The sequence below is a fragment of the Filicampus tigris genome, chromosome 13, assembly GCF_054856515.1.
Source record: "Filicampus tigris isolate MCC_2025a chromosome 13, RoL_Ftig_1.0, whole genome shotgun sequence".
Lineage (NCBI taxonomy): Eukaryota > Metazoa > Chordata > Actinopteri > Syngnathiformes > Syngnathidae > Filicampus > Filicampus tigris.
Genome location: NC_141229.1, coordinates 22,559,855 through 22,587,673, shown reverse-complemented (window position 1 = coordinate 22,587,673; position 27,819 = coordinate 22,559,855). Strand labels below are relative to the sequence as shown.

Below are 27,819 nucleotides of genomic sequence, written 5' to 3'. Positions count from 1 at the left end.
GAAAATGTTCTATGCAAGCCCACTAGTTTAAGCAAACGGATGAATAGTCCGTTTGTAGAATAAGAGTTAGGGTTAGGGTTACTCATTTTTAGCCATCTCTGGCTCCCTCCATTTTGTTACTTTTGTCGACTGAAAATGACATCACAACTGCTCAGGGCTCAGGTAACAACCAATCATGGCTCAGCTTCAGAAAACAGGTCAGCTGTGATTGGTCGTATACCTGAGCCCTGAGCAGTTGTGATGTCATTAAAAAAAGAAATTAAGTTTAATAAATCTCATGGAGTATACTACTGCAACAATAGCGATACACCGCAGACCTTCACTTTCGAGTGTGAGGTATTACTGGCAAAAATTTGACATACGAGCGAGCTTCTAGCCCTGTGAACTGCATAATGTGTGAAAGACCTGGTGACTGTCCTGTTTTGAGCGTGCATTTTCAGATTTTTTTGGGGGGGTACAGAAAATTTAGCTTGGACGTGGATGGTAACGATTGCACTTCTGCACTTTCTCCTTCGAGTCTACCTCACCTGCGCGTTGCGTTTTTACTTTTTTTTTATTTTTGGAGACTATTTTTATCATATTTTAATTTTTTTTTTTTTTTTTAATTTTTGTGAATCTCTGGGTCGCTTGATCTCGCTGACTAGCATACAGCTAGCTTGCGACGGAAACAGGCTAGTTTGGGGCTAGCTTGGTGTTAGTGTATTAAAATGCCTTCAGACGACAGTGATGAACACAATGGAGAAGGCAAATAAAACAATCTCTGACATAAGAAGGGATATTCGTCGTCTCTCAGAGGAGCTCCATGAGAAGGAATCGGTCATCTCTTGCTTCGCGACCCGTTTCCCCGAACTCTTTGCGGTGGTCATGAGGAAGCACGCTCGTGAAATCCTGTCGGCGACAATGACGGCTGAGGCGGCTGGCCTCTCGGACACGACGAGGTGGGATCCGATTGCCTGCCCGGGTCCATCCTGCTCGACACCGCTGCAGAGTGACACCTGGGTCCAGGTGGTGTCCTGCGGCCGGAGGGCCGGGGAGCCACCCCACCGCCCCCAACTGGTCCTGGGGAATCGGTTCGCCGCCCTGGCGAGTGAGTCTCCTGTTCCCATCACTGCGTCCGACGCTGGGGCTGTGCTCCCAGGGGCTCCCTCGGATTCCCCGCCACCCACGGCGACGACCTCGGCCGGGAACCCCATGTTGGGCGGGTCCGCCGGTGACCTGGCCGTCCACTCACGCGTCGGGCTGCTCCGGGACGCGGTGTCCCGGTACACAAGTGGTCGACATCACCAGCATCATCGGCGACACTCACCGGTGTCATCCACCGTCATCACTTGGCCTCGGCGGAGCCATCCTGGACAGTGGGGTCGTGAATCTCCCACCGGCGGTGAGTCCCTTGGCGTTCCCTCCTCACCTCACCCACCGACCACCGTTATAATTGGTGACAGCACCATTAGACGTACTCACTATCCCGGCTCCGTCACCCGCTGTTTTCCCGGAGCAAAAGTCATGGACATACTTAACATCCTGCCGGGTGTTCTTGACTCTCTGCCATCATCCATAACCCGGCTCATCGTTCACGTAGGGACAAACGAGACAATACGCCGACAGTGTGAGCAGACGAAGAGAGACTTTCACGCCCTCTTTGCCTTGTTAAGAACCTGCGGTCTGTCGGTCTGGGTGAGTGGCATTTTGCCGGCATTGTCTCGCGGAGTCGAGCGCTTCAGCCGCCTTTTAAGCTTGAACACGTGTCTCCTACGCACTTTTGATCACCTTGACTTTGCTTTTATTGACAATTTTAACCTATTCTGGAATCGCCCGTCTTTTTACCAGCCGGATGGTGTTCATCCGAACTCTCTTGGTAGCAAGATTTTAGCCGCTAACATCCACCATGTCGTAACCAATTCCACTCCCAGCTGACTCTTGTTTACCAATCATATTTCTTCTTCTACTCATAAACGCTGCAATGACAATGTCACTACCATCACCTACAGGCCAATACCAGCTGCTCACAGTACCACCACTCTCAGTAGCTTCCCCTGCAGGCCCTCATTATCATTACTACTATCGGACAACTTTCCCATTGAAACCATCACCGGCAGACGCTTCCCATGCACACACAAACAACGTGGTTTTAACAGTGGTAATCTAGTATATGTTAATACTGCTCATTCATACCACCATGAGCGCACGTCCAGCACAATAATTAATCTGGCCGTGCTGAACGTGCGCTCCCTTTTAAACAAAACTTTTATCATAAATGACCTGATTTTAGACAATAATTTACATGGTATACTTTTGTCTGAGACATGGCTTGGTACAGATGCTCCAGTTGCTCTCACCGAGGCTTGCCCACCGAATTTTAACTTTTTATTTTCTACAAGGGATGGCAAAAGAGGAGGCGGGACTGCATCAATTTTTATTAATACTCTTTTATCAAAGGATATCATTTTTAGCAGCTATTTATCGTTTGAACACCATGCCTTTGTTTTTAGCAGTCCCCCTATTCTCTGCATTACCGTTTATAGACCTCCCCATCATTCCACTTCTTTTATTACAGAATTTCAGAATTCTTATCCATTTTATATTCCAGTTATAACAGGATTTTAATAACTGGCGATTTTAATATACACATGGACAACATCTCGGACCCACTATCCAGAGATTTTTTAAACCTTTTAAACTGCTTGGATTTTAAACAAGCACGCAGCCAACTCACAACAGAGGACACACCCTGGATTTGGTTATAACCTATGGCTTGTCTGCTGGTGTGTCCTCTGTTGTTGACTTGGCAGTGTCAGACCACTACTGTGTCTATTTTAACATCGCCGGTTTTAACCATCTAGCAGTCCCGGTGAGAACAGTGAAGAAACGCTACCTATCTTCTGAGGTGGCTGCAAATTTTATCGAGATCTTAAAAAGCACTCCTGCTGACATTTTACCTGCACCCTGTGATCTTATTGTTGACAATTTTAACCTACATCTTAAATCATCATTAGATTCAGTAGCTCCACTTTTAATTAAAACAACAAAAACAAAGACTGTACCCCGTGGAGAAACAATGCTATCAAAACATCAAAGAGAAAATGCAGGAGTGCAGAGAGGAGGTGGAGAAAAAGTAATCTTACAGTACACTATGAAATTTTATGCGAACAACTGAAATCCTACAATAAAGCAGTCAAACTGGCAAGATCTTCCTATTTCTCAAACCTCATTACAGTCAATAAAAACAACCCCAGAGTTCTCTTCTCCACCTTTTAACTAGTTCTGATTTTAATAAGTCCCCACAGAGACCAACAGACGCTCTCTGTGAGGACTTTGCAGACCACTTCAGAAGTAAAATCGATGACATAAGATCCAGTCTTTTAGCCTGTCAAAATGCAAGTTTTAATAAACCATGACGATCATATTTACATGAGGAAACACTGGAAAGTTTTGCCCTGGTTGATGCAAGGACACTTGTTCGAGTTTTCTCCCAGGTAAACCCAACAACCTGCCTTTTGGATCCAATTCCCACATTTCTTTTTAAGACATTTTATGGATTTTTTGAGGAACAAATTTTGAATATAGTCAATTGCTCTCTTCAGACGGGCGTCTTCCCCGCTACCTTTAAAACGGCTGTGGTGAAGCCCCTTCTGAAGAAGAGCAATTCTGACCCGAGTGTTGCGGAGAGCTAGGACTGTCGGTGAATTTAGGGAGATTCGCAGGAGCACCTCATCCAAACAGTCGCTCGAGTCAAAAGCGTGGCCGGACACGATGGCAGAGAACAATTGGCTTTAATCGCACTTCAATCCACTTCACAGAACACAACAGCTCGCTCATCACGGCGCATACACACGACCGCAAAAAACGCACGAGTTCGCCGCTAATCGCTAACGGCTAACGGACCACGGGCTCGATAGGACCCTTTTTCTGTCCAACAATATGCCCGACTTAAATCAACGAAAACAAAGAGGACCCATTAGCTGCCCGAAACATGCCTGATGCTAAAGCACACAAATTAAACAGCAAACAATGCATGTGCAAACAAAGCAGTAATGAGGAATTTATAACAGCCGCCCCCAGAATAGCTCAGCTATTATGTAAAGGATACTAAATGTCCGAAGGTGCTGCGGGAGTCCCTGGAACAACATTGTCCACATCTGGAATCGCTGGTAACTGAACCAGCCGTGCCACTGGCCGTAGGTAGGTCTTCTCTCCGATTCGAACCTCAGCAGACCGAACACGTCCATCAGCACTCTCCACCAACTTACCGACTCTCCTGATCGGCCACTGCGCTCATGGAAACTGGGGATCGACGATCATCACAACTGCGTCCTGAACGATGTCATCAGTGGGGCAACGCCACTTCTGCCTGGCTTGCATCGAGGGTAGGTAGTGACGTATGAATTGGGTCCAAAAGTGGTCCACCATCATCTGACAGTGGCGCCATCGTCTCTTTGTGAGTGTGTCCGGAGCGTAGGATACTTGAGGTAAGGAGGCGTCCCGCCGCCCCATGAGCAGCATGTTCGGAGTCACTGGGTCCGGGTCGGCAACGTCTGATGAAACATAGCCTAAGGGCTTGGCATTAAGGATACTCTCAACTTCAATTAGAAGGGTGAGAAGGACATCTTCCTGAAGGGACTGTGATCCAACAACGACCACAAGGGCACTCTTGACTGATTGTACTTCACGTTCCCAGACACCACCAAAATGGGGTGCTGCTGGCGGATTAAAGCGGAACTGAATCTGGTTCTTAGACAGTCCCTCCTGAAGCTCTGGGACCATAGATGCGAACGCCTGTTTGATTTCTCTCTCGGCCCCTCGGAAGTTTGTTCCTCGGTCTGAGAGCATCTCAGCAGGAGTTCCTCTTCGAGCTATGAACCTTCTCAGTGCCAGAAGGAAACTGTCTGTGTCAAGGCCCACCAGCAGATCAAGGTGAACACAACGTGTTGTCAGGCACTTGAAGATTACTCCCCATCGCTTTTCACTTCGGCGACCAACTTTGACCAGGTAAGGGCCAAAACAGTCAACTCCTGTCGAGTAGAAAGGGGGCTTCCAGAGCCTAAGGCGGGCTGGAGGAAGGTCTGCCATCATTGGGACTGACGGTTTTCCCCTCCATTTGGTGTACTCTGGGCAGGTTCGTTGATATTTTCTCACAGCCTGTCTCCCACGTAAAATCCAGTACTGCCGCCTGAGTTCGGCGAAGACTCTGCCTGCACCTGGGTGGAGTAAACGAGCATCCGTGTCTTTGATGAGGAGTCTTGTAACAGCATGGCTGGGATCAAGCACGACTGGGTGAATGTCAGTAGGACCGGACTCGATATGCCTGAGTCGTCCTCCAACTCGAATAAGACCGGATTCAGGGTCCAACTCTGGTGCTAGTGAGCTCAACCTGCTGCTGGGAGAGACAGGCTTACCCGATGTGAGGCGCTTGACATCATCAGGGAAGCTCTCGGCTTGGCTGGACTTGAATAGGTGGACCTCTGCCTGGCGTGTAGTAGAAGAAGGGTCTGACGAATCTACAGCCGCCCCGTGAAACAACTGTTGTGTGGCTTCCAACAAGTCAACCCAGGTGCTGAACTGTGCAATGTCAGGAACCATATCTGGAGGGCAGATCTGCACAAGGCCACAGAAAACGCTCTGCTTGAGCTCCAGGGAGTCGACAGGGTTAACTGAGTCTGGGGCTTGAGGCCAATTGCGTGGTGGAGAGCGAAGGAATACAGGGCCTTGGATCCAACGGTTTGGCTTGACCAGCTCCATCAGGGTCTTACCCCTCGTCAAGTCGTCGGCCGGATTGTTCGTAGTGTTCACGTACCGCCAGGCGTGGGAAGCAGTCAGGTCTTGGATTTCAGAGACCCTGGTCCCAACAAATACCTTGAACCTGCAAGACTCAGATGTCAGCCAAGTCAGGACTGTAGTTGACTCGGTCCAGAGATAGGTCTCTTTGATGTGGATAGTGAGCTCTCGATGGATCAGTGAAGACAACTGAGCTCCTGTTAGGGCTGCGCAGAGTTCCAGACGTGGCATCGACTGTTGGCGCTTCGGGGCTACTCTAGACCTGGCCATGACGAAGGAGACATGGATTTGGTCGTTAATTTTTGTGGCAAGATAGGCGACTGAGCCATACGCCTGCTCCGAGGCATCACAGAAAACGTGGAGTGTATATTCCGTGGCATCAGTGGCGACTTCCAATGGAGCGTATGTTCGGGGAATGCACACCTTTGCCAGTTCAGGAAGCTCACTCTCCCAGTTCGACCAGGCTGCAATGATCTCAGAAGGTAGGTTTGGATCATCCCAGCTCCTCTTCTTCGACCACAATTTCTGAACAAGAACCTTTGCCCTTGTTGTGTAGGGAATGATGATGCCAAGGTGGTCGTATTGGCGGGCTAGCACTTTATAAACGTGTCGCATCGTGAGTGGGTGGCTCTCGGAAGGTTTGGCTCGGAACCCCAGTTGGTCAGTTGGACAATGCCACCGTAAACCGAGTGCTGGCTCTTGAGAGTCAGGGCTCTTCTCTGCAAGCCACCGCTCTGTGCTCTCTGAGCGGGCCGAAGATGGTAAATGAGCCACAACTGCTGAAATGTTACTCGCCCATTGCCGAATCTCGAACCCGCATGAAGCGAGGACCTGCCGTAACTTGTCAATGAGAAGCTTTGCTGCCTCAGTTGTTGAGAGACTCTGCAGGCAGTTGTCCACATAGAAGCACTGTTCGATGGACTGCAGAATGTCTTCATTACCTTCTATGTGGTCTTTAGCATGTCTTTGTAGTGCAAAGGTGGCGCAGCAGGGGCTGCTAGTCGTCCCAAATGGCAGGACATTCCACTGGTAGACATCAGGTTGCCGGTCACGTTGCAGATTCCTCCAAATGAATCTCAGAAGTGGCTGATCATCAGGCAGGAGGCGGACCTGGTGGAACATTGCTCGAATATCCCCGCTGATGGCCACCGCATACTGACGAAATCTCAGGAGGACACCGATGAGAGATGGACCGAGGGTGGGACCTGCCAGGAGCTGTTCATTGAGTGAGAGGCCATTGTGGATGAAGGAGCAGTCCCACACCAGACGGGCCTTGCCATTGTGGTGGACGAGATGATGAGGTATGAACCATGACTCATCAGATCGCTGAATCTCATCTTCACTGAGCTTGACAACATATGCTCCACTTATGAGTCTTTGAATCTCTGCCTCATATTGAGTAGCTAGAGATGGGTTTCTTTGTAGGCGCCGCTCAGTTCTCCAAAGGAGGGGCAATACTGCTTCGAGGGTGGTATTGAGTGACGGGGCACCTTTGACACGAAGTAGTGATGTGGCGTAGCGAAGCATGTCACCCACCTTGACCCGTTCGGTGCGGGTTTCAAGGATGTTTAGGGCTTCCTGGTCCCTGCGGGATCGTGCTGCTAGCTTCTCGTTACGGAATGGGAGGACGTCTAGCTGCCAAAGGCGTTCAACATGTTGGTAGAGGTCATCTGATGCTGGCATGAGCGAGGTGAGATAACATGAAGCAACATTAGTAGACGCCAGAGTGTCCGGACCTTGTAGTGCCCACCCGAGGGCAGTATGGATTGCTGTCGGGCTGCCCTTTGGACCAAATCTCACCGGCTCTTTAGCGGTGATCAAATGTGTATAGTCCGACCAATCAGTAGCAGTGGTTGCGCCCCGCTAAAGTCTGGGAGGGGGAGACCACGAAGATGGCGGTACCGTTTCTGTAGAAGAGCTTTGGGATAGGACTGATCCGCTAAAGCTAATTGGCCTGCTGTATAAGCATCTTCAATGAGGTAGCGCTCCTTTGAATGTGATAGTGGGGCTACATGGAATGAGACAGACTCACCAGTAAGGTGGACGACGTCTTGGCGAACTGTCCTTAAAGTGAGGGTCTCTGTTTGACCCTTGAGGCCTAGCCTCTGAGCAGCATCCTGTAGGATTATCGTTCGTTCAGCCCCATCATCCAGAATGGCATGTGTCCGCACCGATCTGCGTCCATTACTTATTGTGATGGGGACCACCTTAAGGTACACCTTCCTTCCCTGCTTGCCGTCGCCGAATGCTGCTTGGCCGCGTGGAGTGACGAGGTAGACAAGTGAGTCCGACTTGGCCACATCGTGAAGAACACTTAGATGAATCTCTTGGCACTCTCTACATGGCTTCTTCAAGGTACAAGCCTCAGGTAGATGATTAGTCCTTCCACACTTACAACAGCGCTTACTACGTTTGAGCCACTTTTTGACTTCCTCTGTTGGGTGCTGTACGATGTCGGTGCACTGTGACAAATAGTGTTCAGTACTCTTGCAGAAGAGGCATAACTTCTTGGACTTTGGTGAACTGGTAGCAGAACGGTTCGCCTCTGTAGGATGACTGTCATCAGGTTTGGTGGTATCGGAGCCATGGTACACAGACACAGATTTTACTCGATGCTTGGAAGCAGGAGCGTATCTTTCCCCTTTGGATGCATGGGGCTCTCCGGGACGGTGGCGCTGTGCCATTTTAGCCGAAAGCCTTTGCGCTTCTGCCTTGACTTTCAGCCAGTTAGAGAGGTCCCTGTGGTTGTAAGGGTTGAGTTGGTTTGTGTTGAGACGGCCTTGTGATTGGAGGTGCTCTACAAAACTGTCTCTCATGTGTTTTGGCAGCTTACTAAGCAGTCTGTCAACATGACCAGTCGACTTTGTTTGTGTCCCATCCGGTCCCTCCAATGATGTCAGCATTCCTACTAGCAAGTTAACGCTGAGGGAGAAGTTTTGGAAGCCTGTTACATCTCCTGATTTAACATCAGGGGAATTTAGAATTGCAGCGATCTCACTCTGTGCGAGTTGATGAGGTTGTCCATACTGGCGCTGTAATGCCTCCATCGCAGCAGTGTAAGGTTGGGCATAATGCCGGCAGGACTGAGCTATTAGCTTAGCTTCATCCAGGACCAAGTGCTCCATGAGTACACGGTACTTGTAGTGCTCTGAAAGCTCTGTATGGGGCTCAAGGAGGTGATCTAGCGCCATCTTGAGGTCGGTGAACTCCCTCTCGCTGTCACGAACCAACTTTGGCAACTCAGGTACAGGAACAGGCTGCTTTGGCAGGAAGAAACTGCTTGAGGATTGCGGCATGGTGTGCTGTGGCAGAGAGGCATTGTGCACTTGCGGAGCTGGATTGGCCATAATGTGCATCGGGTGGTAGACAGGTTGTAGAGGTGGACCTGACTGGTGACTTTGCTGCTGAAACGCCGGCTGCGTAGTTACAGCTGCTGAAGACTGGTACAGAGGTTGTGGCAGTGCAGGAGGGGGGTGTGAAATCTGGTAATATGGCGCAGATAGAGCCAGGGGTCGACAAGTTGGCGTTATCACAGCTGAAGACGGCTGATATGCTGGATAGGCGGGGACTGCCTGCCTAGGCTGGTATTGAATTGATATCTGTGGAGCTGGGCTGCTATACTGGATGCTTGCGGCTGTCACCGTTGGATACATTATTTGATAGGTGGGTTGGTATAACGTAGACACTGGTGGCTGTAATATGCTTGTTATCGTGGGAAGTGGCTGCTTGGGAGCTGCACTAACTTGCGTTGTGGATGTTAATGTTGCTGGAAGGGACTGAGTTAGCATGGTAATTTGGTCACGGTAACAACTTGAGTGAACTTGTCCTAGTTGCTGTGAAGCGGGAAAGTCGGGCTCACCGAGAGAGTAATCTGTGGAGCAGTGACTTTGCAGGTCGCATTCACTTAAAGCAGGAGATGGGGGCCTTCCATACATCGTCGGCAAGTTAGGAGGTGTGCTAACTTGTGGTGCTGTATTCCACTCATTCATCCTATTAGCTGCTGTTGTTGGCAAATGACAAAACGGGCGCCCGAGTGCTGGGAATAGCTGGCCATCTTGACTAACAGACCTGGTCTGTAGGCTGAGTGACTGCAGCCGCTGTGCACTGGCATTTATATTGTCATGTTGAGAAGCAGTATGAGGAATAAGAGAATGAGGAAGGCTGACCCGATAATCCTGAAGATAAGATGGTAGCTGCCGTGGCCTTACTGTTGCTTTGTCATCAGTCACTCTTGTTCTCATCGCGTCCATTTTGCTGATGGGTGAGGCAATCCGGCTCGAAGGACCAATGTTGCGGAGAGCTAGGACTGTCGGTGAATTTAGGGAGATTCGCAGGAGCACCTCATCCAAACAGTCGCTCGAGTCAAAAGCGTGGCCGGACACGATGGCAGAGAACAATTGGCTTTAATCGCACTTCAATCCACTTCACAGAACACAACAGCTCGCTCATCACGGCGCATACACACGACCGCAAAAACCGCACGAGTTCGCCGCTAATCGCTAACGGCTAACGGACCACGGGCTCGATAGGACCCTTTTTCTGTCCAACAATATGCCCGACTTAAATCAACGAAAACAAAGAGGACCCAGTAGCTGCCCGAAACATGCCTGATACTAAAGCACACAAATTAAACAGCAAACAATGCATGTGCAAACAAAGCAGTAATGAGGAATTTATAACACCGAGCGTTTTTAATAATTACAGACCTGTATCCAACTTACCGTTTTTAAGTAAGATTTTAGAAAAACTGGTTTTCATCCAATTGAATCATTTTTTAAATACAAATAATATTTTGGAGAAATATCAATCTGGTTTTAGGATGAACCACAGTACGGAGACTGCTCTTTTAAGGATTTTAAATGATATTAGGTGCACTGCAGACGTGAGAAAACTCACAGTCTTGGTGCTACTGGATCTAAGCGCTGCTTTTGATACAGTAGATCACCAAATTTTATTAAATAGACTTAAAAATCTAGTGGGCATCTCTGGTACTGTTTTTAACTGGTTTTAGTCCTATCTCACAGACCGATATTTCTTTGTAAGTATGGATACTTGTTCCTCCAAAACCCATGAAATTAAATGTGGGGTTCCCCAAGGTTCGATTTTAGGCCCCCTACTTTTTAATCTTTATATGCTTCCCCTCGGGGATGTCATCAGGGGACACGGTATCAGCTTTCACAGCTATGCTGATGACACGCAAGTATATTGCCGTGTCTCCTGATGACACAGGACCCATTGATACCCTTTTAAATTGCATTTTAGATATCAAGTCATGGATGGCAGATAATTTCCTACAGCTCAATCAGGACAAAACTGAGGTTTTAGTTATCGGTCCCGAAGTTTCAGAGAGAGAAGCTTTTACCAAAACTACACATTTTTAATCCCTCACATTGTGTGAAGAACCTTGGCGTCATTTTTGACTCTGAGCTCAGTTTTATTCCTCATATTAAAAATGTAACCAAGATTGTTTGTAATCACCGTAAGAATATCGCCAGAGTCCACCCGTTTCTCTCTCAGGCTAACACGGAAGTGCTGATGCATGCTTTTATTTCCTGTCGTTTCGATTACTGTAATGCCCTGCTCTCTGGCCTCCCGAAAAAGAGCATTTCACCACTGCAACTACTGCAGAATTCAGCCGCTCGGGTGCTGACGAGAACCAGAGGGCGGGAGCACATTATGCCGGTTTTGAAATTGTTGCATTGGCTCCCCGTGTGTTTCAGGATCGATTTTAAGGTACTTTTATTAGTTTATAAATGTGTTAATGGTCTTGGGCCATCTTATTTATCTGATTTGCTTTTATCATACCAACCCTCGCGGATCCTGAGGTCCTCTGGCGCCGGCCTTTTATTTATTCCAAGGGTGAGGACCAAAATGCATGGCGAGGCTGCATTCAGCCATTTTGGTCCTCACCTTTGGAATAGCCTGCCAAAGGACGTCAGGTCTGCAGAGACTGTTGATATTTTTAAGAGGAAGCTCAAGACACACCTTTTTAGTTTGGCTTTCAACAACTTTTAAATAATTTATCTTTTCTTTTGATTGAAGATTATTATTATTTATTTTATTTTATCTTATCTTACTGATTCTTGTTCTTAGACTATACTACTGTTCTGTCTTTTAGTTTTGTTGCTCTCTGCCGTTGTCAGCTTTTAGCTCCAGTGTTTCCTCATGGGGGAGCCTCCGCTTTGAGGGAGGGGTGGCTGCCCTTCCCGCGAGGGCTGTCATCGCAGGGACTCCTTGGCTCTGGGTGGCCGGCGGCCTCTACACTTTGTGCTTTGTGTGGGGTCCACCTGTCTAATCCGGGCCTCTATGGTGGTGGCGCCCCTGTGGCCATGGGCTGTCATTCCCCTCGGCGCGGAGAGCTAGCCTTGGGTACCCTTTCCTCATATGGTTTCTCTGTGCCTTGTCATGTCTTTTTAACACATTTTATCAGGTTGTGCACTTTGGGTGTGGGTGTCTGTGAATGATTGCTGATGTACTAATGGATATCTGTCTTGGGTTTGTTGGGAGGGAAGGCATGAACGGATTTTTTTTTTTTTTCTAATTATCTATGTTTTGCTTTGAATGTTTTAAAGCACTTTGAGTCGCATTTTTATGTATGAAAAGTGCTATATAAATAAAATGTGATTGATTGATTAATATAAAACAATGGGTCTTGTGAAGTGAGTGCTGAGAAGAAACCAGTGTATATTCTGCCCACTCTGCGTGTGCTGTGTGCCCTATATACATAGACATCAATGTTCCCTCATTCCTAGGGTGTTCATGCTCAATTTTCCTCAGTTTTCCATTCATCTGTACATTCACACAAACCCCCTGAGCATTCCTTTGACCATGTGAACATTAGACATGCACACGGTCGCCAACCCAGTATCACACCTGTCCAAAACATGAGATCATAACATGTTACATGATGTATGTATGTTACAAAAAGTCAAACCACCTGTATATCAAAATCGAGCATATCATTGAATAGAGTTGTGACATGAATAAAATCAGCCCTAGTTTGTAACAACTGGTTAATGATTTATACAACGTTTCATGTTGTGAATCGGCTAAAATTGACAGAAATCAATGTAAGTAAATGGGAACTGTGTTAACCGATTGATTTTTAAAAATCAAATTAATCACAAAATGTTTCATAATTGGTTGCGATTAATCACATTTTTCTACTGAATTGTTTTATGAAGCTTGGAATAGATATTGAGTAAAATTAATGTGGAAAGAATTAAAAGTATATTTTGAATCAAAGACGATTCTTTTCCAGTAAAATACAACTGTTGAACGATACACCAAAGAAGTACAACTAATATGGTATTTGAATTTGGCTTTGCAAAATGGACAAATTATTTTGGATTTCTCCAATGAATTTCTCCGTTGAGCAACTTTTTAAAGTAACTCCGTAACAGTCCGTCTTTGTCTTTGTGACAGAGACTCTCTAAGTTTGGCTGCAAAGTGAGTAGAGGTCAGCTGCCACAGAAAGTAAATAAAACTGGGTTAAGTGAGTTAATTCTTTTTTAACGCTTTATAAAATTTAAATTAATCTCCAAAGTTATAGCTTTCACTTTCACAGTCCTATTGTTAATACATTTTGGCTACAATATTTGCTATCTTATAATATCAAAACTATGATCAAGTAGAGAGTGACGTGAGTGATGACAGTATGTGAGTATAAAAATGGTTTAAAAGGTCGATTAAATGATGTTACCTAATTACAGTAAGTGTTGAGATGCTTAACTTGTTAGATAATACAGTAATCCGCAAGAAGGATTTTAAAGAAATAAGAATGTTCCAAAATTCCTGCTTTTTAAATGATTCTAAACATTAATATTAACTGTTTTGATGGTAAATATTAGGAGACTAATTTAAGCCGTTAGATCATTTATCAGGGCCGCCGTATCTTTTGGGCTTGCGGGATGACTAACACGGAAGTGCATTCACTCTGTTTTTTTTTTTTTAATAAACTAGTTCTTTACTCATTAAGAGTGTGATCCTTGACTCATACACTGAAATATACAAGTTTTGACACCTTTTCTCAAAGTTGATCTGAGGTTCAAGCGGGGCGGGAAGCTCTTATTATGTTTGACTGAGCCAGCCATATGTTATATTGATTAAAAAAAAAATATTTGTTTGTATGAGTTATGAATTTACTGTTTCACCGTTTGCTTTTGTATGATTCATGTTTGCTCCATGTACACTTTGTATGCAGCAATCGTTGTTTTAAAGTGCTATATAACGGTAAATAAAGTTGAGCTGAGTTTCTTGCATTGCTGACTAAGGCAGCTCAGGCTGCCTGAACTCATTCAAATTGCAAACACATGACCATCGCCATACTCGCTAAAAGCTTAGCGGGAACATTGAGGGAGAGGCTAGCACAATTAGCATCAGTGTCAGTTGTTACAAACCTTTAAACAACTGATGTTTTAACACAAACTTAACACAGCATATGCAGACAGAGCATGAAACAAAAATCATAGGTATATATGTTTGTGCTCTTTCAAAAATGACTATTACAGCAGCTTAGTTGGGACAGTCTTGTTTTATCATCAAATCTTTGTGTACTATATGTATGTATGTCTTATACTACCCCCTTTGGGCCAAGTTGCTCACACTAGAAGGATATTCACAATGGTTATTGAATTAAAGCATGAAATCATGATGTAAAAATTGTTTTGTTCATTTTATTCTTCTGTGTAATGTTGTACAGTCGCTATGCTTTTAAACGGTACACGACTGTAGAATGCTAATTTTCTTAGTAAACAAACATGTTTTTTTGGGGGGGGCGGGGCGGGCTTTAGGTGAAACACTCATCTCCATTTTTTCAAAATTACCGTATTTTCTGGACTATAAGTCGCGTTTTTTTTTTGTTGTTTTTTTTCATAGTTTGGCCGGGGGTGTGACTTATATGTTAAATTATTAACACATTCGTTTCACATGTTATTGCAGGTCCATCGGCACACGGGTGCCTGCGGGGAATTCACTATATACAGAACAACTTCAAAGCATTCCCAAGTATGTTATATATGGTTAGAAAACTGCGCTTCCGCAGATTCGAATCATACCAAAAATTATAATATACAATCATATCTGCAGGCTCGGCGAGCATTTAAGTCAAACAATCGCTAACCCACAATAAATAAGGAACTCAATATTTCAGCCTTATTAATGTTCGGACACAATTTCATAATCCATCATCAATGATCATATTACGTCGACAAGGGTCCAGTTAAAGTATTCCAGTAATATAGATAGTCCACAACAAGCCTGAGATGCACATCCTTCGGTGGCTTTAAACACAAGATTTCAAAACATAGGATGGACCTTATGTTTTATTGATTGCTTACTTGATCCAATAAACAAATGTCAGGAGTTCAACAACAGCCAATGAACAAATTAAATGCGTAAGTAGTACCACCCCTGCATATGGACAATTCGTCAATTGTGTTTGCAGTCATAACCAAACGTGCTAAGCTGGTGATTGACGCATTGAACGGCCAAAGAAATTCTTTAAAAAAAAAAAAAAACATGTAAACCCGTGCGTGACTTGCGTAACACACACTTTCAAAGCGATCAAATCCATCGACAACCGTTTTGGTGAGTTTAAAGTTATCTTACCTGTTGTAAATTCCTCATTAGTGCTTCGGTTATGCAGGCGTTGGTTTACTGTTTAATTTGTTTGTTTTACACACATGGGTCCTTTCTTTACATTGATTTATGTTGGGAATTTTGTTGGACAGCTAAAAGGGGTCCCAACGAGAGACGTTTCGAGTCTGTTAGATGTTAGCAGCAGATGCGCGCCTCTTCGTCGTCGTGTAGGCACCGGGATTGAGCTAGTTGTTGAGCTCTGTGGAATGGATTGGAGTGCTATTAAAGCCACGTTGTTCCCTATCACTGTGTCCGGTCACGCTCTTTGATTCGAGTGACTGTGTGGATGAGGCGCTCCGGTGAATCCCCCCAAATTCACATACAGTCCTAACTCCGCAACATTACCGTAACTTTCTTTCTCTACGTGTGTACAATTTTATTATTTTGATTTATATGGACACATTTATTAGCGTTACGCGACGGCGACAACTTGGCTTCCAGGGAGTGGAGGGGGGCGTTGTGTAATGTAACGTAAGCATACCGTTCAGCCTGTTGTTGTCTCTATTGTATTTTTATTTTAAATTGATTGTCATTTAAATTGACATGTCCGTTCTTGGTGTTGGATTTGATCAATCAATCAATCTATCACATTTCATTTATATAGCACTTTTCAGACATAAAAATGCAACTCAAAGTGCTGTAAAACATCCAAAACACAACATAAAAAGAAGACCCTCCCAACAAACCCGAAAACATATTTCCACCAGCACATCAGCCCCCCCCCACACCCCTCCACACACACACACACACACACACGTACACACAAAGCACACAACCTGATAAGGTGTGTTAGAAAGATATGACAAGGCACAGAGAAACCATATGAGGGAAGGCTACCCAAGGGGAGCTCATCCACGAGGGGAATGACAGCCCAGGGCCACAGGGGTGCTACCACCACAGAGACCCCCGGCTCGGATCAGCCGGGTGGACCTCAACACAAAGTGTAGAGGCCCCCGGACACCAGGACCCAAGGAGCCCCTGCGAAGACGGCCCCTGCGTGAAGGGCAGCCACCCCCCCAACGCGGAGGCCCCCCCCATGAGGAAACACTGGAGCTAAAAGCTAACAACAACAGAGAACAACAAAACTAAAAAACAAAACAGTAATATAGTCCAAGAACTAAAATCAGTAAGATAAGAAAAGAATAATCCTCAGTCAAAAGAAAAGATAAATTACTTAAAATGACTTAAAAGCCAAACTAAAAAGGTGTGTCTTGAGCTTCCTCTTAAAAATATCAACAGTCTCTGCGGACCTGACGTCCTCTGGCAGGGTATTCCAAAGGTGAGGACCAAAATGGCTGAATGCAGCCTCGCCATGCGTTTTGGTCCTCACCCTTGGAAAAATTAAAAGGCCAGTGCCAGAGGACCTCAGGATCCACGAGGGTTGGTATGATAAAAGCAAATCAGATAAATAAGATGGCCCAAGACCAATAACAAATTTATAAACTAATAAAAGTACCTTAAAATCGATCCTGAAACACACGGGGAGCCAATACAACAATTTTAAAACTGGTGTAATGTGCTCCCGCCCTCTGGTTCTCGTCAGCACCCGAGCAGCTGAATTCTGCAGTAGTTGTAATGGTGAAATAGTCTTTTTGGGGAGGCCAGAGAGCAGGGCATTACAGTAATTTAAATGACAGGAAATAAAAGCATGCATCAGTACTTCCGTGTTAGCCTGAGAGGGAAATGGGCGGACTCTGGCGATATTCTTAAGGTGATAAAAAACAATCTTAGGTACATTTTTAATATGAGGAATAAAACTGAGCTCAGAATAAAAAAATTACGCCCAAGTTCTTCACACAATGTGAGGGATTCAAAACTTGAAGTTTTGGTAAAAGTTTCTCTCTCTGACCTTCAGGACGGATAACTAAAACCTCAGTTTTGTCCTGATTGAGCTGTAGGAAATTGTCTGCCATTCATGACTTAATATCTAAAATGCAATTTAAAAGGGTATCAATGGGTCCTGAGTCATCAGGGGACACGGCAATATACAGCTGTGTGTCATCAGCATAGCTATATGAAAGCTGATGCCGTGTCCCCTGATGACATCCCCAAGGGGAAGCATATAAAGATTAAAAAGTAGGGGGCCTAAAATCGAACCTTGGGGAAACCCACATTTAATTTCATGGGTTCTGGAGGAACAAGTATCCACACTTACAAAGAAATATTGGTCAGTGAGGTAGGAATAAAAGCAGTTAAAAACAGTACCAGAAATGGCTATTTAATAAAATTTGGTGATCTACTGTATCAAAAGCAGCGCTTATATCCAGTAGCACCAAGACTGTGAGTTTTCTCATGTCTGCAGTGCACCTTATATCATTTAAAATCCTTAAAAGAGCAGTCTCAGTACTGTGGTTCATCCTAAAACCAGATTGATATTCCTCTAAAATATTATTTGAATTTAAAAAACGATTTAACTGGAGGAAAACCAGTTTTTCTAAAATCTTACTTAAAAATGGTAAATTGGATACAGGTCTGTAATTATTAAAACACTGGGGTCAGAATTGCACTTCTTCAGAAGGGGCCTCACCACCGCCGTTTTAATGGCAGTGGGGAAGACGCCCGTCTGAAGAGAGCAATTGACTATATTTAAAATCTGTTACTCAAAGAATCCATAAAATGTCTTAAAAAGAAATGTGGGAATTGGATCCAAAAGGCAGGTTGTAGGATTTACCTGGGATGAAACTCGACCAAGTGTCATTTCCGGTTTCGGCGCTGCGCGAGTGGCAGCCCGCTACATCAGCTCCGGCTCACCGGCGAGCCTTTTCGTGTATTTTTGTTGCGGTATTCTTGCTGTTGCTTGTGGCTATTTTTTGCGCGATCCTGTACGGCGACTTGGCTCGGAGCTGCGCCCCCATTGTTTACAGCCGGAATCAGCTGTTAGCACTCCGTGCTAACCCTGCGCCGGCTCCCGGGGCGAGACTCGATATCCCCCGTGAGCTGAGGAGGAAGAGACGGGGATCTCGTGCGGGGGTTAAACGCCGGGAAAGGAGGAGACGATACCATCCCATCCTCCCATCTGTTATCATGGGGAATGTTAGATCTCTCCCCAACAAGATGGACGAGCTAGCGGCGCTTACCCGGCATGAGAGGGACCTCCGGGAGGCTAGCCTGATGCTATTCACGGAGTCGTGGCTAACAGCGCTAACGCCGAACGCGGTCGTAGAATTGGACGGCTTCCAAATCATACGCGCGGACAGGACGCTGGAGAGTGGAAAGAGGAAAGGAGGAGGGCTGGCTGTGTTTGTGAACGATAGATGGTGTAATCCTGGGCACATCACGATCAAGGAGCAGCTTTGCAGCAGGGATATTGAGCTGCTAGCTATTGGCATGAGGCCATTTTACATCCCGCGAGAGTTTAGTCATGTGATCGCGGTGACCGTCTACGTTCCCCTCGCTGCCAGCGGCGACACAGCCTGTGATGTCTTGACTGCAGCAGTGAGCAGGCTACAAACACAGCACCCAAATGCCCTGATACTCATGTCTGGTGACTTCAATCATGCCTCCCCTTCCTCCTCTCTGCCTTCATTCACACAGTATGTCACCTGCCACACCAGAGACAATAAAACACTGGACCTTTTCTATGCCAACACCAAGGAGGCATACACATCACTGCCCCTCCCCCCGCTGGGCAAAGCTGATCACAACCTGGTGGCTCTCCAGTCTGTGTACAAACCTCTGGTCCGCAGGCAGCCAGCTGTGACCCGCACGGTTCAGAGATGGTCTGGCGAGGCCTTAAAGGACTGCTTCAGCACAACTGTGTGGGAAGTATTCAGCGATGCTCACGGGGAAGACATTAGTGGTCTAACGGACACTGTTACAGACTATATGCATTTCTGCATGGAGAACACCATACCCACCAGGCCAGTAAGGCGTTTCTCCAACAACAAACCCTGGATCACACCAGACATAAAAGCTCTCCTGAAGGAGAAGAGGAGGGCTTTTGCGTCAGGCAACATAGAGGAGCGGAAGACTGTGCAGCACCAGCTGAGGATCAGAGAGGGGAAAAGGTCCTACAGGAAGAGGATGGAGGAGCAGCTGCTGCAGAATAATGCCAGGGGAGTCTGGAGGGGCCTGAAGACCATCTCAGGCCACGGACAACCCAAGACCCGGACTGGGGGGGACCTGCAGTGGGCAAATGAGCTGAACTCTTTTTCAATAGGTTCGATCAGATGCCTGCCCCCACTCAGTCTCTCCTGCTGCAGCCTCCACCTACTCCTCCTGCTGGGTGTGTCACCCCCCCTCCCCTTTTCTCCACAGTCTCCAGCTCCCAGCTACACCAGATAGCCACCACTCCCTCCTGCCCAGCCTTGGCCTTCACAACGTCTCAGATGAAGAACCAGCTGAAGAAGATCCAGCGAGGAAGGCAGCGGGTCCAGATGGCATCAGCCCCCAGCTCCTCAAATCCTGCGCAGACCAGCTGTGTGGAATTGTCCAGCACATGTTCAACCTGAGCCTGAAGCTGGGCAGAGGAAAACATCCTGCCTGGTCCCGGTGCCAAAGACCCCCCCCCACCCGAAGGAGCTCAACAGCTTCAGACTAGTGGTGCTGATGTATCACCTGATGAAGACCTCCTCGTCCACCTGCGCGCCCTGCTGAGCTCCTCAATGGACCCACTCCAGTTCGCATACCAGCCCGGCATCAGTGTGGATGATGCCATCATCTACCTCCACTTCACTCTCCCACCTGGAGAAGGCGAGGAGCACTGTGAGGATCATGTTCTTTAATTTCTCCAGTGCTTTCAACACCATCCAGCCCACCTATTGGGAGACAAGCTGGAGGGGGCGGTAGTGGCCCACGATCTCACCACATGGATCAGCGACTACCTCACAAACCGTATGGCCACAGTATGTGAGGGCACAGGACTGTGTGTCTGACGTGCTCCTCTGCATCATGGGGCCCCGCAGGCAACTGTCTTGACTCCCTTCCTGTTCGCCCTCTACACCTCGGACTTCAACTACAGCACCCCTACCTGTCACCTGCAGAAGTTCACTGAGGACTCTGCGATTGTCTGCCTCATCACAGGCGGAGATGATCAGGAGTACAGACAACTTACTCAGGGTTTTGTGGACTGGTCCCAGCAGAACCCCATCCTGATCAATGCGGGGAAATCCAAAGAGATGGTGGTGGATTTCTGTAGGCACATCACTCTGCACCTGCACCAGTGAATATTTTGTTCATTCGATAGCGTTGTTTTCCCATTGTTTATATTTGTTCTCAAGTTGTTAGAAGTTAAATGTAAAAATGCTGTTTTCTTGACAATTCGATGACTATTGCTGAGGGGAGCAGATATGCCAGCTTGAATCTGCATCTGCACCAGTGAATATCCGGAGAACAGATGTTGAGAGAGTCTCAACTTACAAGTACCTGGGTGTTCATCTGAACAATAAACTGGACTGGAGCGATAACATAGACGCCCTCTATAGGAAGAGTCAGAGCAGACTCTTTCTACTCAGGAGACTGAGGTCTTTTGGGGTTCAGGGGACACTCCTCAGGAACTTTTATGACTCGGCGGTTGCTTCGGTCCTTTTCCAGGGAGTGGTCATCTCGGCCCGGGACAAGAAGCGACTGGACAAACTGGTCAGGAGGGCCGGCTCTGTCCTGGGCTGCTCCCTGGACTTTGTGGACTCAGTGGGGGACAGGAGGATGGTGGCCAAGCAGTCGTCAATGCTGGACAACCCGGGCCACCCCCTCCAGAGCACCCTAACAGGCACTCCACAGCTCCTTCAGTGACAGACTGTTACACCCTCACTGTGCAAAGGATAGATTCCGCCATTCCTTTTTGCCTGCTGCTGTCAGACTCTTTAACAAGAACAATGTGTAGTCTCTACAAACTGGCGGACATTAATGCAATTGTGCAGTCCTGCACCTGAGCTCATATCGTGCAATATCCAACATTCCCCACTACTGTAATACCGTGCAATACTCAACATTCCCCACTACTGTTAGTCTAGTTTTATTTTTATCCAATGCTGTTCCTTACATTTCACTACAGCACTGCAGCACTGTCACTTACTAGTATTTTTCCTCTGTACCATGTACAGGCTAAAATGAGTGTTCCTCATACTTTTAATGTAGATGTATGTTGGTGTGTATATACAGGTGTATATACACATGTTACTGCGTATATTTACATAGGTTTGATCCTGAATGTTTGCCGTTAATGTTATACATTAATGGCTACATTATGCGGCCGTCCCTGTGTGACCTATATCTTTGCTGCTGTAACACTGAAAATTTCCCCACTGTGGGATCAATAAAGGCCTTCTTATCTTATCATATCTTATCTTGCATCAACCAGGGCAAAACTTTCCAGTGTTTCCTCATGTAAATATGATCGTCATGGTTTATTAAAACTTGCATTTTGACGGGCTAAAAGACTGGACCTTATGTCATCGATTTTACTTCTGAAGTGGTCTGCGAAGTCCTCACAGAGAGCGTCTGTTGGTCTCTGTGAGGACTTGTTAAAATCAGAGCTAGTTAAAAGTTCAAAGGTGGAGAAGAGAACTCTGGGGTTGTTTTTATTAACTGTAATGAGGTTTGAGAAATAGGAAGTTCTTGTCCGTTTAACTGTTTTATTGTAGATTTTAGTTGTTCACATAATATTTCGTAGTGTACTGTAAGATTACTTTTTCTCCACCTCCTCTCTGCACTCCCGCATTTTCTTTTTGATATCTTGATTGCATCGTTTCTCCGCGGGGGAACTACTGAATCTAATGATGATTTTAAATTTAGGTTAAAATTATCAACAATAAAATCACAGGGTGCAGGTAAAATGTCAGCAGGAGTGCTTTTTAAAATCTCTATAAAATTTGCAGCCACCTCAGAAGATAGGTAGCGTTTCTTCACTGTTCTCACCGGGGCTGCTCGATGGTTAAAACTGGTGATGTTAAAATAGACACAGTAGTGGTCTGACACAGTCAAGTCAACAATAGAGGATACGCCGGCAGACAAGCCATAAGTTATGACCAAATCTAGGGTGTGTCCCCTTTTGTGAGTTGGCTGCGAGACGTGCTGTTTAAAATCCAAGCATTTTCAAAGGTTTAAAAATTCTCTGGATAGTGGGTCCGAGATGTCATCCACGTGTACATTAAAACCGCCGGTTATTAAAATCCTGTTATAACTGGAATATAAAATGGATAAGAAATCTGAAACTTCTGTAATAAAAGAAGTGGAATGATGGGGAGGTCTATAAACGGTAATACCGTCATCAAATAAATGTCCTCCCAAAATGCGACTTATACTCCAGTGCGACTTATATATGTTTTTTTCTACTTTATTATGCATTTTATGGCTTTCTACTTTATTATGCATTTTATGGCTGGTGCAACTTGTATTCCTGAGCGACTTATAGTCTGGAAAATACGGTATTTGAGGTATGAACCAACCACCGAACAAATTAAACTCATAAATCAGGGTAACATTGTCCATGGTAACAGTATACATATATCTGTACATATGTGCATGTAACTGCTTAAAATATATGGGAAGAAAGATTTTAAAATTTGCCAATCAGTGAGTGTCAAAATTGTCAAAATTTCCCACCTGGTCTTTGCCCCTTTTTCCTCTGTGGGGTCTAATGGGCCTGCTGATGACAGTGGGTGTCACGTGGTTTTGCAGAGGCCCCTCCTGATCCATCTTGTTTTCCTCGCTCTCTATTGGTTCACTAATGTGTGTTTCCCCCACCAACGAAACACTTCCTTGCTAGAACAACAGAGGCAAGCAGGAAGGAAATTTAGTCACCATAAATATTTTAAATCCACCACTTTCACCTTTTTTTATCATAATCACTCCTCAACAGTTAACACATTGTTTTCTTACTGCATTTGACGTTTCTCTTCTGGTAGTAGGCTGGGCCCTGTGCTCAGCCATAATTTCTTTCATTTTCTTTACAGTTCTTTCTTGCACATACCGATGTCCCTAAAGACAAAATCAGCCAGTCTTACATCATTGTTTTTGATCTTGAACTTTAACGACAATCTTTCAAAATGCAATTTTAAGGGCCCTATTTTCTTGCCAAGAGCAATCTAGCGCGAAGCGCAGTCTAACTGTGTCTAGACTCGCAGGTGGAAGAGGGCGTTTTGCGTCATTGTAGAATGGAACACAGCTAAGGTTGTCAACCGTCCCTTGAAAAACGGGATCAACACGCATTTAAGTACATGTCCCGTATTAGTTGTAAAGGGACACACTTTGTCCCGTAATATCGTGAGAGTCAAAAAGAGTCAGTAAAATGTCAATGGAATTAATGAGCAACAGTTCCCTTTATATGACAACTTACAGTAACTTACAAGGTCCTAGGACATCCCCTGGTCTGTGACCAATGAGCTGACAGCACATTCATAGATGAGTATGGTGATACAGAATACGCGTATCTTATTATTTTTTCAGAATTTTTAAAATAAAAGGCAGCTTGGAAATGGGTCTAAAATTTGACATCACAATGTGAAAGAAACCGTCTCAAAGGAATCGAACACTGCAGAACAATGGACGTGGACATAGGGGTCAAATTATACATCATATGATATGTCCATCCATCCATTATCCAGTCCGCTTATCCACAAAAGGGTCACGGGCGTGCTGGAGCCTAACCCAGCTGTCATCGTGCAGGAGGTGGCGCACACCCTGAACTGGTTGCCATCCAATCCCAAGGCACACAGACATAAACAAATAGGCACTCGCACTCACAATCACACCTAGGGGAAATTTAGGGTGACCAATTAACCTACCATGCATGTTCTGGGAATATGGGAGGAAACCGGAGTACCCGGAGAAAACACACATCTTCCAGCTCTTCCGGCGGGATCCCAAGGCGTTCCCAGGCAGGCCGGGAGACAGTCTCTCCAGTGTGTCCTAGGTCGTCCTCGGGGCCTCCGGCCGGTGGGACATGCCCTGAACACCTCACCAGGGAGGAGTCCAGGAGGCATCCTAATCAGATGCCTGAGCCACCTCAACTGGCTCCTCTCAACGCGGAGGAACGCGAAGTCCCTCCCGGATGGCCGAACTTCTCACCCTCTCATATATTCTCACAATATATATATATATATATTGTTATGGCCCACGTTGTGTCGTGGCCGTTTAAGTTGTGTTATTGTGTGTGTGTGTGTGTGTACGTGTGGGTGTTTGTGGGTGTGTGTGTGGGTGTGTATGTGGGTGGATGCTCTCCCATGCTCTGCCCTGATTGGTGGCCTTCATCACCGGTACAGCCACCCAATCAGAGCAGGGGAGAAGAACCAAATAAAGCAATTACTTTCAGGTGTATTCGCCAGCAAGCAGTTAAGAGGGACTTGGTTGCTGGTGGACTTGGCTGGCTGCAAGTGACGGGTCAGTCCTTGTATGGTTTTGTGTGTTAGACAGTCCCTGGGCTGGCTACTGGTGATGTATCCAGTCCTTGTTTGTTTTTTGTTTGCTGGCTGCGAGTGACATGGTCAGTCCCTGGGCTAGCTACTGGTGATGTAGCCAGTCCTTGTTTGCAATCGTTGTCTTTTGTGTTAGTGCATGTTTTTCATTTACCCCTTCCAACTCTCACACCTATGTTAGACCCCTCCTCCTTGCCAACTCGAGGAGGGGTCATAACAATATACACATATAAACATACATACCATATTTTCCGGACTATAAGTTGCAGGTTTTTTTTCATAGTTTGGCCGGGGGTGTGATTTATACTCTGGAGCGACTTATGTGTGAAATTGTTAACGCATTACTGTCATGAATTGTTAGTGCTGACTTGTGACTTATGTTTTGCCTCCCTCTGCAAGCACTTTAGCGCTAAAGCGCCTGCAGAAGGAGACAAACCATCATAAATACAAGTCAGCACTAACAAGCCATGACAATTACTTCTATATAATTTCACATGTTATTGTAACCAACATAAAAAAACATAAGATACATCCTAAAAGCTATTAAAATGCATGAATAATTCAAACGGTTACAGTCTAATGTTTTGTTTAACTAACAGGCCTTGCTAGTCGAGGAAGCCAGCTTATCCAAACAGCTAAACATTCACAAACAAACTCCATCATCCACAATTCAGCTCGTATATAAATGTCATTACACACAATTGTCTAAATTTCGGGTGATGGCAGACATGCTAACGATTAGCAACCGTGATTAGCATTAGCGATAGCGATTAGTATGTCCAGCCAACAACACAGTACAATCAGCCACAATTCAGCTCCTATATAAATGTTGCATGGTCATTACCGGTACACACAATTGTCTAAGTTATTTATAGATGATGGTTGAAGAAGAACGAACCACAAACAGTTGCCTGGCTCTGGCTGGGGTATTGCATCATTTAGCCACACAAGTAAGGAGGAGCACACTCAGCAGAGAGGAGAAGAAGACATAATTACGACCGAATACGAAAATACTTTTGGAGACTTGGAAACATTCTACATGGTCGGAGATTAATAAAAGACTTATTTAAGCGATCTACAATCATTTTGGTGGGTTTAAAGTTATCTTACTGAAACTTTCTTGTATGGTACATGTAGCATCGTAGCTCGGTGGAAATGATGTGTACTAAGCCCACAATTTCCTCCCAAAATGTGCAACCAATTCAGGGTGTCCCCCTCCAGCTGGAATAGGCTCCAGCTGGGATAGGCTCCAGCAGGCCCCGCGACCCTTGTGAGGATAAGCGGTATAGATAACGGATGGATGGATGGCTGGTGCGACTTGTACTTCGGAGCGACTTATAGTCCGGAAAATACGGTGTGTATATGTGTGTGTGTGTGTGTGTGTGTGTATATATATATATATATATATATATATATATATATATATATATATATATATATATATATATATATATATATATATATATATATATATGCTGCTTTTTTCCCCCTGGCAGTGTGTCTGCTTGTGCGGCAACTGCGTGTGACATGAAAATGATGCCTCCAACAAGGGGTGGAGTGGGACCATGTGGCTCAGCCAGAAATATTGCCCAGAAGTTATGGATGGATAGACGATGCCCAGCTTTGCTAGTTAGGTATCTGCAGACATTTATAGGAATGGCATTGCTCGAACCGCGACAGCTGGAATCAGGAGCAGGTTAATGTGGAAGCCAGTTAAACTGTAACACCAGCGCAAATTCCATTTGCTTTGCGAGAACAGAACTGGTCCATGTACATACTAGGGGTGGGCGGATCGATCCAAATATCAATATTATCGATACTAAGCAAGTACTTGGATCGGATCGATACTTTTGTCCTGGGATCGATACTTAGCTCAAAGCGCCGTGTCTCCCCCCCATTTCTCTCTCGCCCACCGCCTCCTGCTACTCTCTGAGTCTCTGCCTGAGTGAGTGACTCAGACACACTTTTAGCCCCTCCCTGGCAGAGAGGGCGACGGGAGAGTGAGAGAGCGTCCGGAACCTAAAGCAATATAGAGCCAAACAAGAAGTGGAGCGCGGTGTGGACTTTTTTTCTTACAACGACAGAAAAGGACAGTGCCAAGTGTGGTTTGTGTAATAAAGTGCTCCGCTACTGTGGTAACACCACGAATTTACACAAAAGCTCACCCTAAAAAGAGCAACGAGCTGCAAGCGAAGTTGAGGGAGAAGGAGGAGGGTGGAAATCCCCAAGCCAGAACACCCCCGCGGATACAGAGACAACGTACTCTGGCAGAGGCTTTTCAGCCCAAAAAAATCACAGAAGTATTTTATTTTTTATAGTGTTAAAGGTTTTTACATTGTATTGTTGTATGACTTTTTTTTCAAAATATTGTGCAATGGAAGTTATTATAGTGGTCAAGTTGACATTGTTATATTTGTATTTTCGTTACGTTGCTGCTTTTTTTGGTTTGACTGTTGATTTTTGTTCTAAAACAGTTGTAGCAGAAGTATTATATGTTTTTTCTACTGTTAAAGGTTTTTACATTGTGTTGTTTACACTATTTGAACTACTGACTTTATTTTCAAAACATTTTGCAATGAAATGCATTTTAGTTGTCATGTTGACATTGTTATTTGTATTTTCGTTACATTTCTTTATTTTTGGTTTGACTCTTGTGACTTTTGTTCTGAAACAGTTGTTGTAGAAGAAGTATTTTATTTTTTATACTGTTAAAGTTTGCATTGTAGTTATTTAATACAAAATAAATAAGGGGGATCATAACATTACCAAGCAAAAAGTATCGTATCGGTATCGGCCGATAATACCCTGTATTTACTTGGTATCTGATCGATACCAACATTCCCAGTTTCGCCCACCCCTAGTACGTGCCCTAGTGTTGTCTTTTGGCTGCTCAAACAACTGTTGGCCTGAATGTGAACAATGCATCGTCACACAGCACCGAGCCATTTTGCCAAAAAACGTGATAACAACGGCAAAGAGCAGTTAACAGGACAATCAACAATGCAGTACAGTGGCGACTCGATCTCTTCAAATAACGTCACTCGCCGAAGATTAC

At 45.5% G+C, this 27,819-nt stretch overlaps 1 protein-coding gene across 13 annotated transcripts in view; it reads right to left on the bottom strand.

The window, feature by feature from the left end:
- Positions 1–27,819, bottom strand: part of ankrd6a (ankyrin repeat domain 6a) — a 118,755-nt gene that overhangs the window by 39,960 nt on the left and 50,976 nt on the right. For 10 of the 13 annotated variants that reach the window (XR_015089337.1, XM_086049756.1, XM_086049761.1 and 7 more), the window contains 2 exons: positions 23,230–23,328; positions 22,954–23,112 (listed from right to left, as the gene is read on the bottom strand). Coding sequence is in view for 12 of the 13 variants with exons in the window: in XM_086049756.1 (XP_085905882.1) it covers positions 22,954–23,112; positions 23,230–23,328 (258 nt within the window). In the remaining variant the exon portion in view is untranslated. Of the gene's footprint in view, positions 1–22,953; positions 23,113–23,229; positions 23,329–24,134; positions 26,064–27,819 lie in introns of those variants that run through there. The other 3 variants (XM_086049759.1, XM_086049762.1, XM_086049766.1) reach the window with 2 other exon arrangements.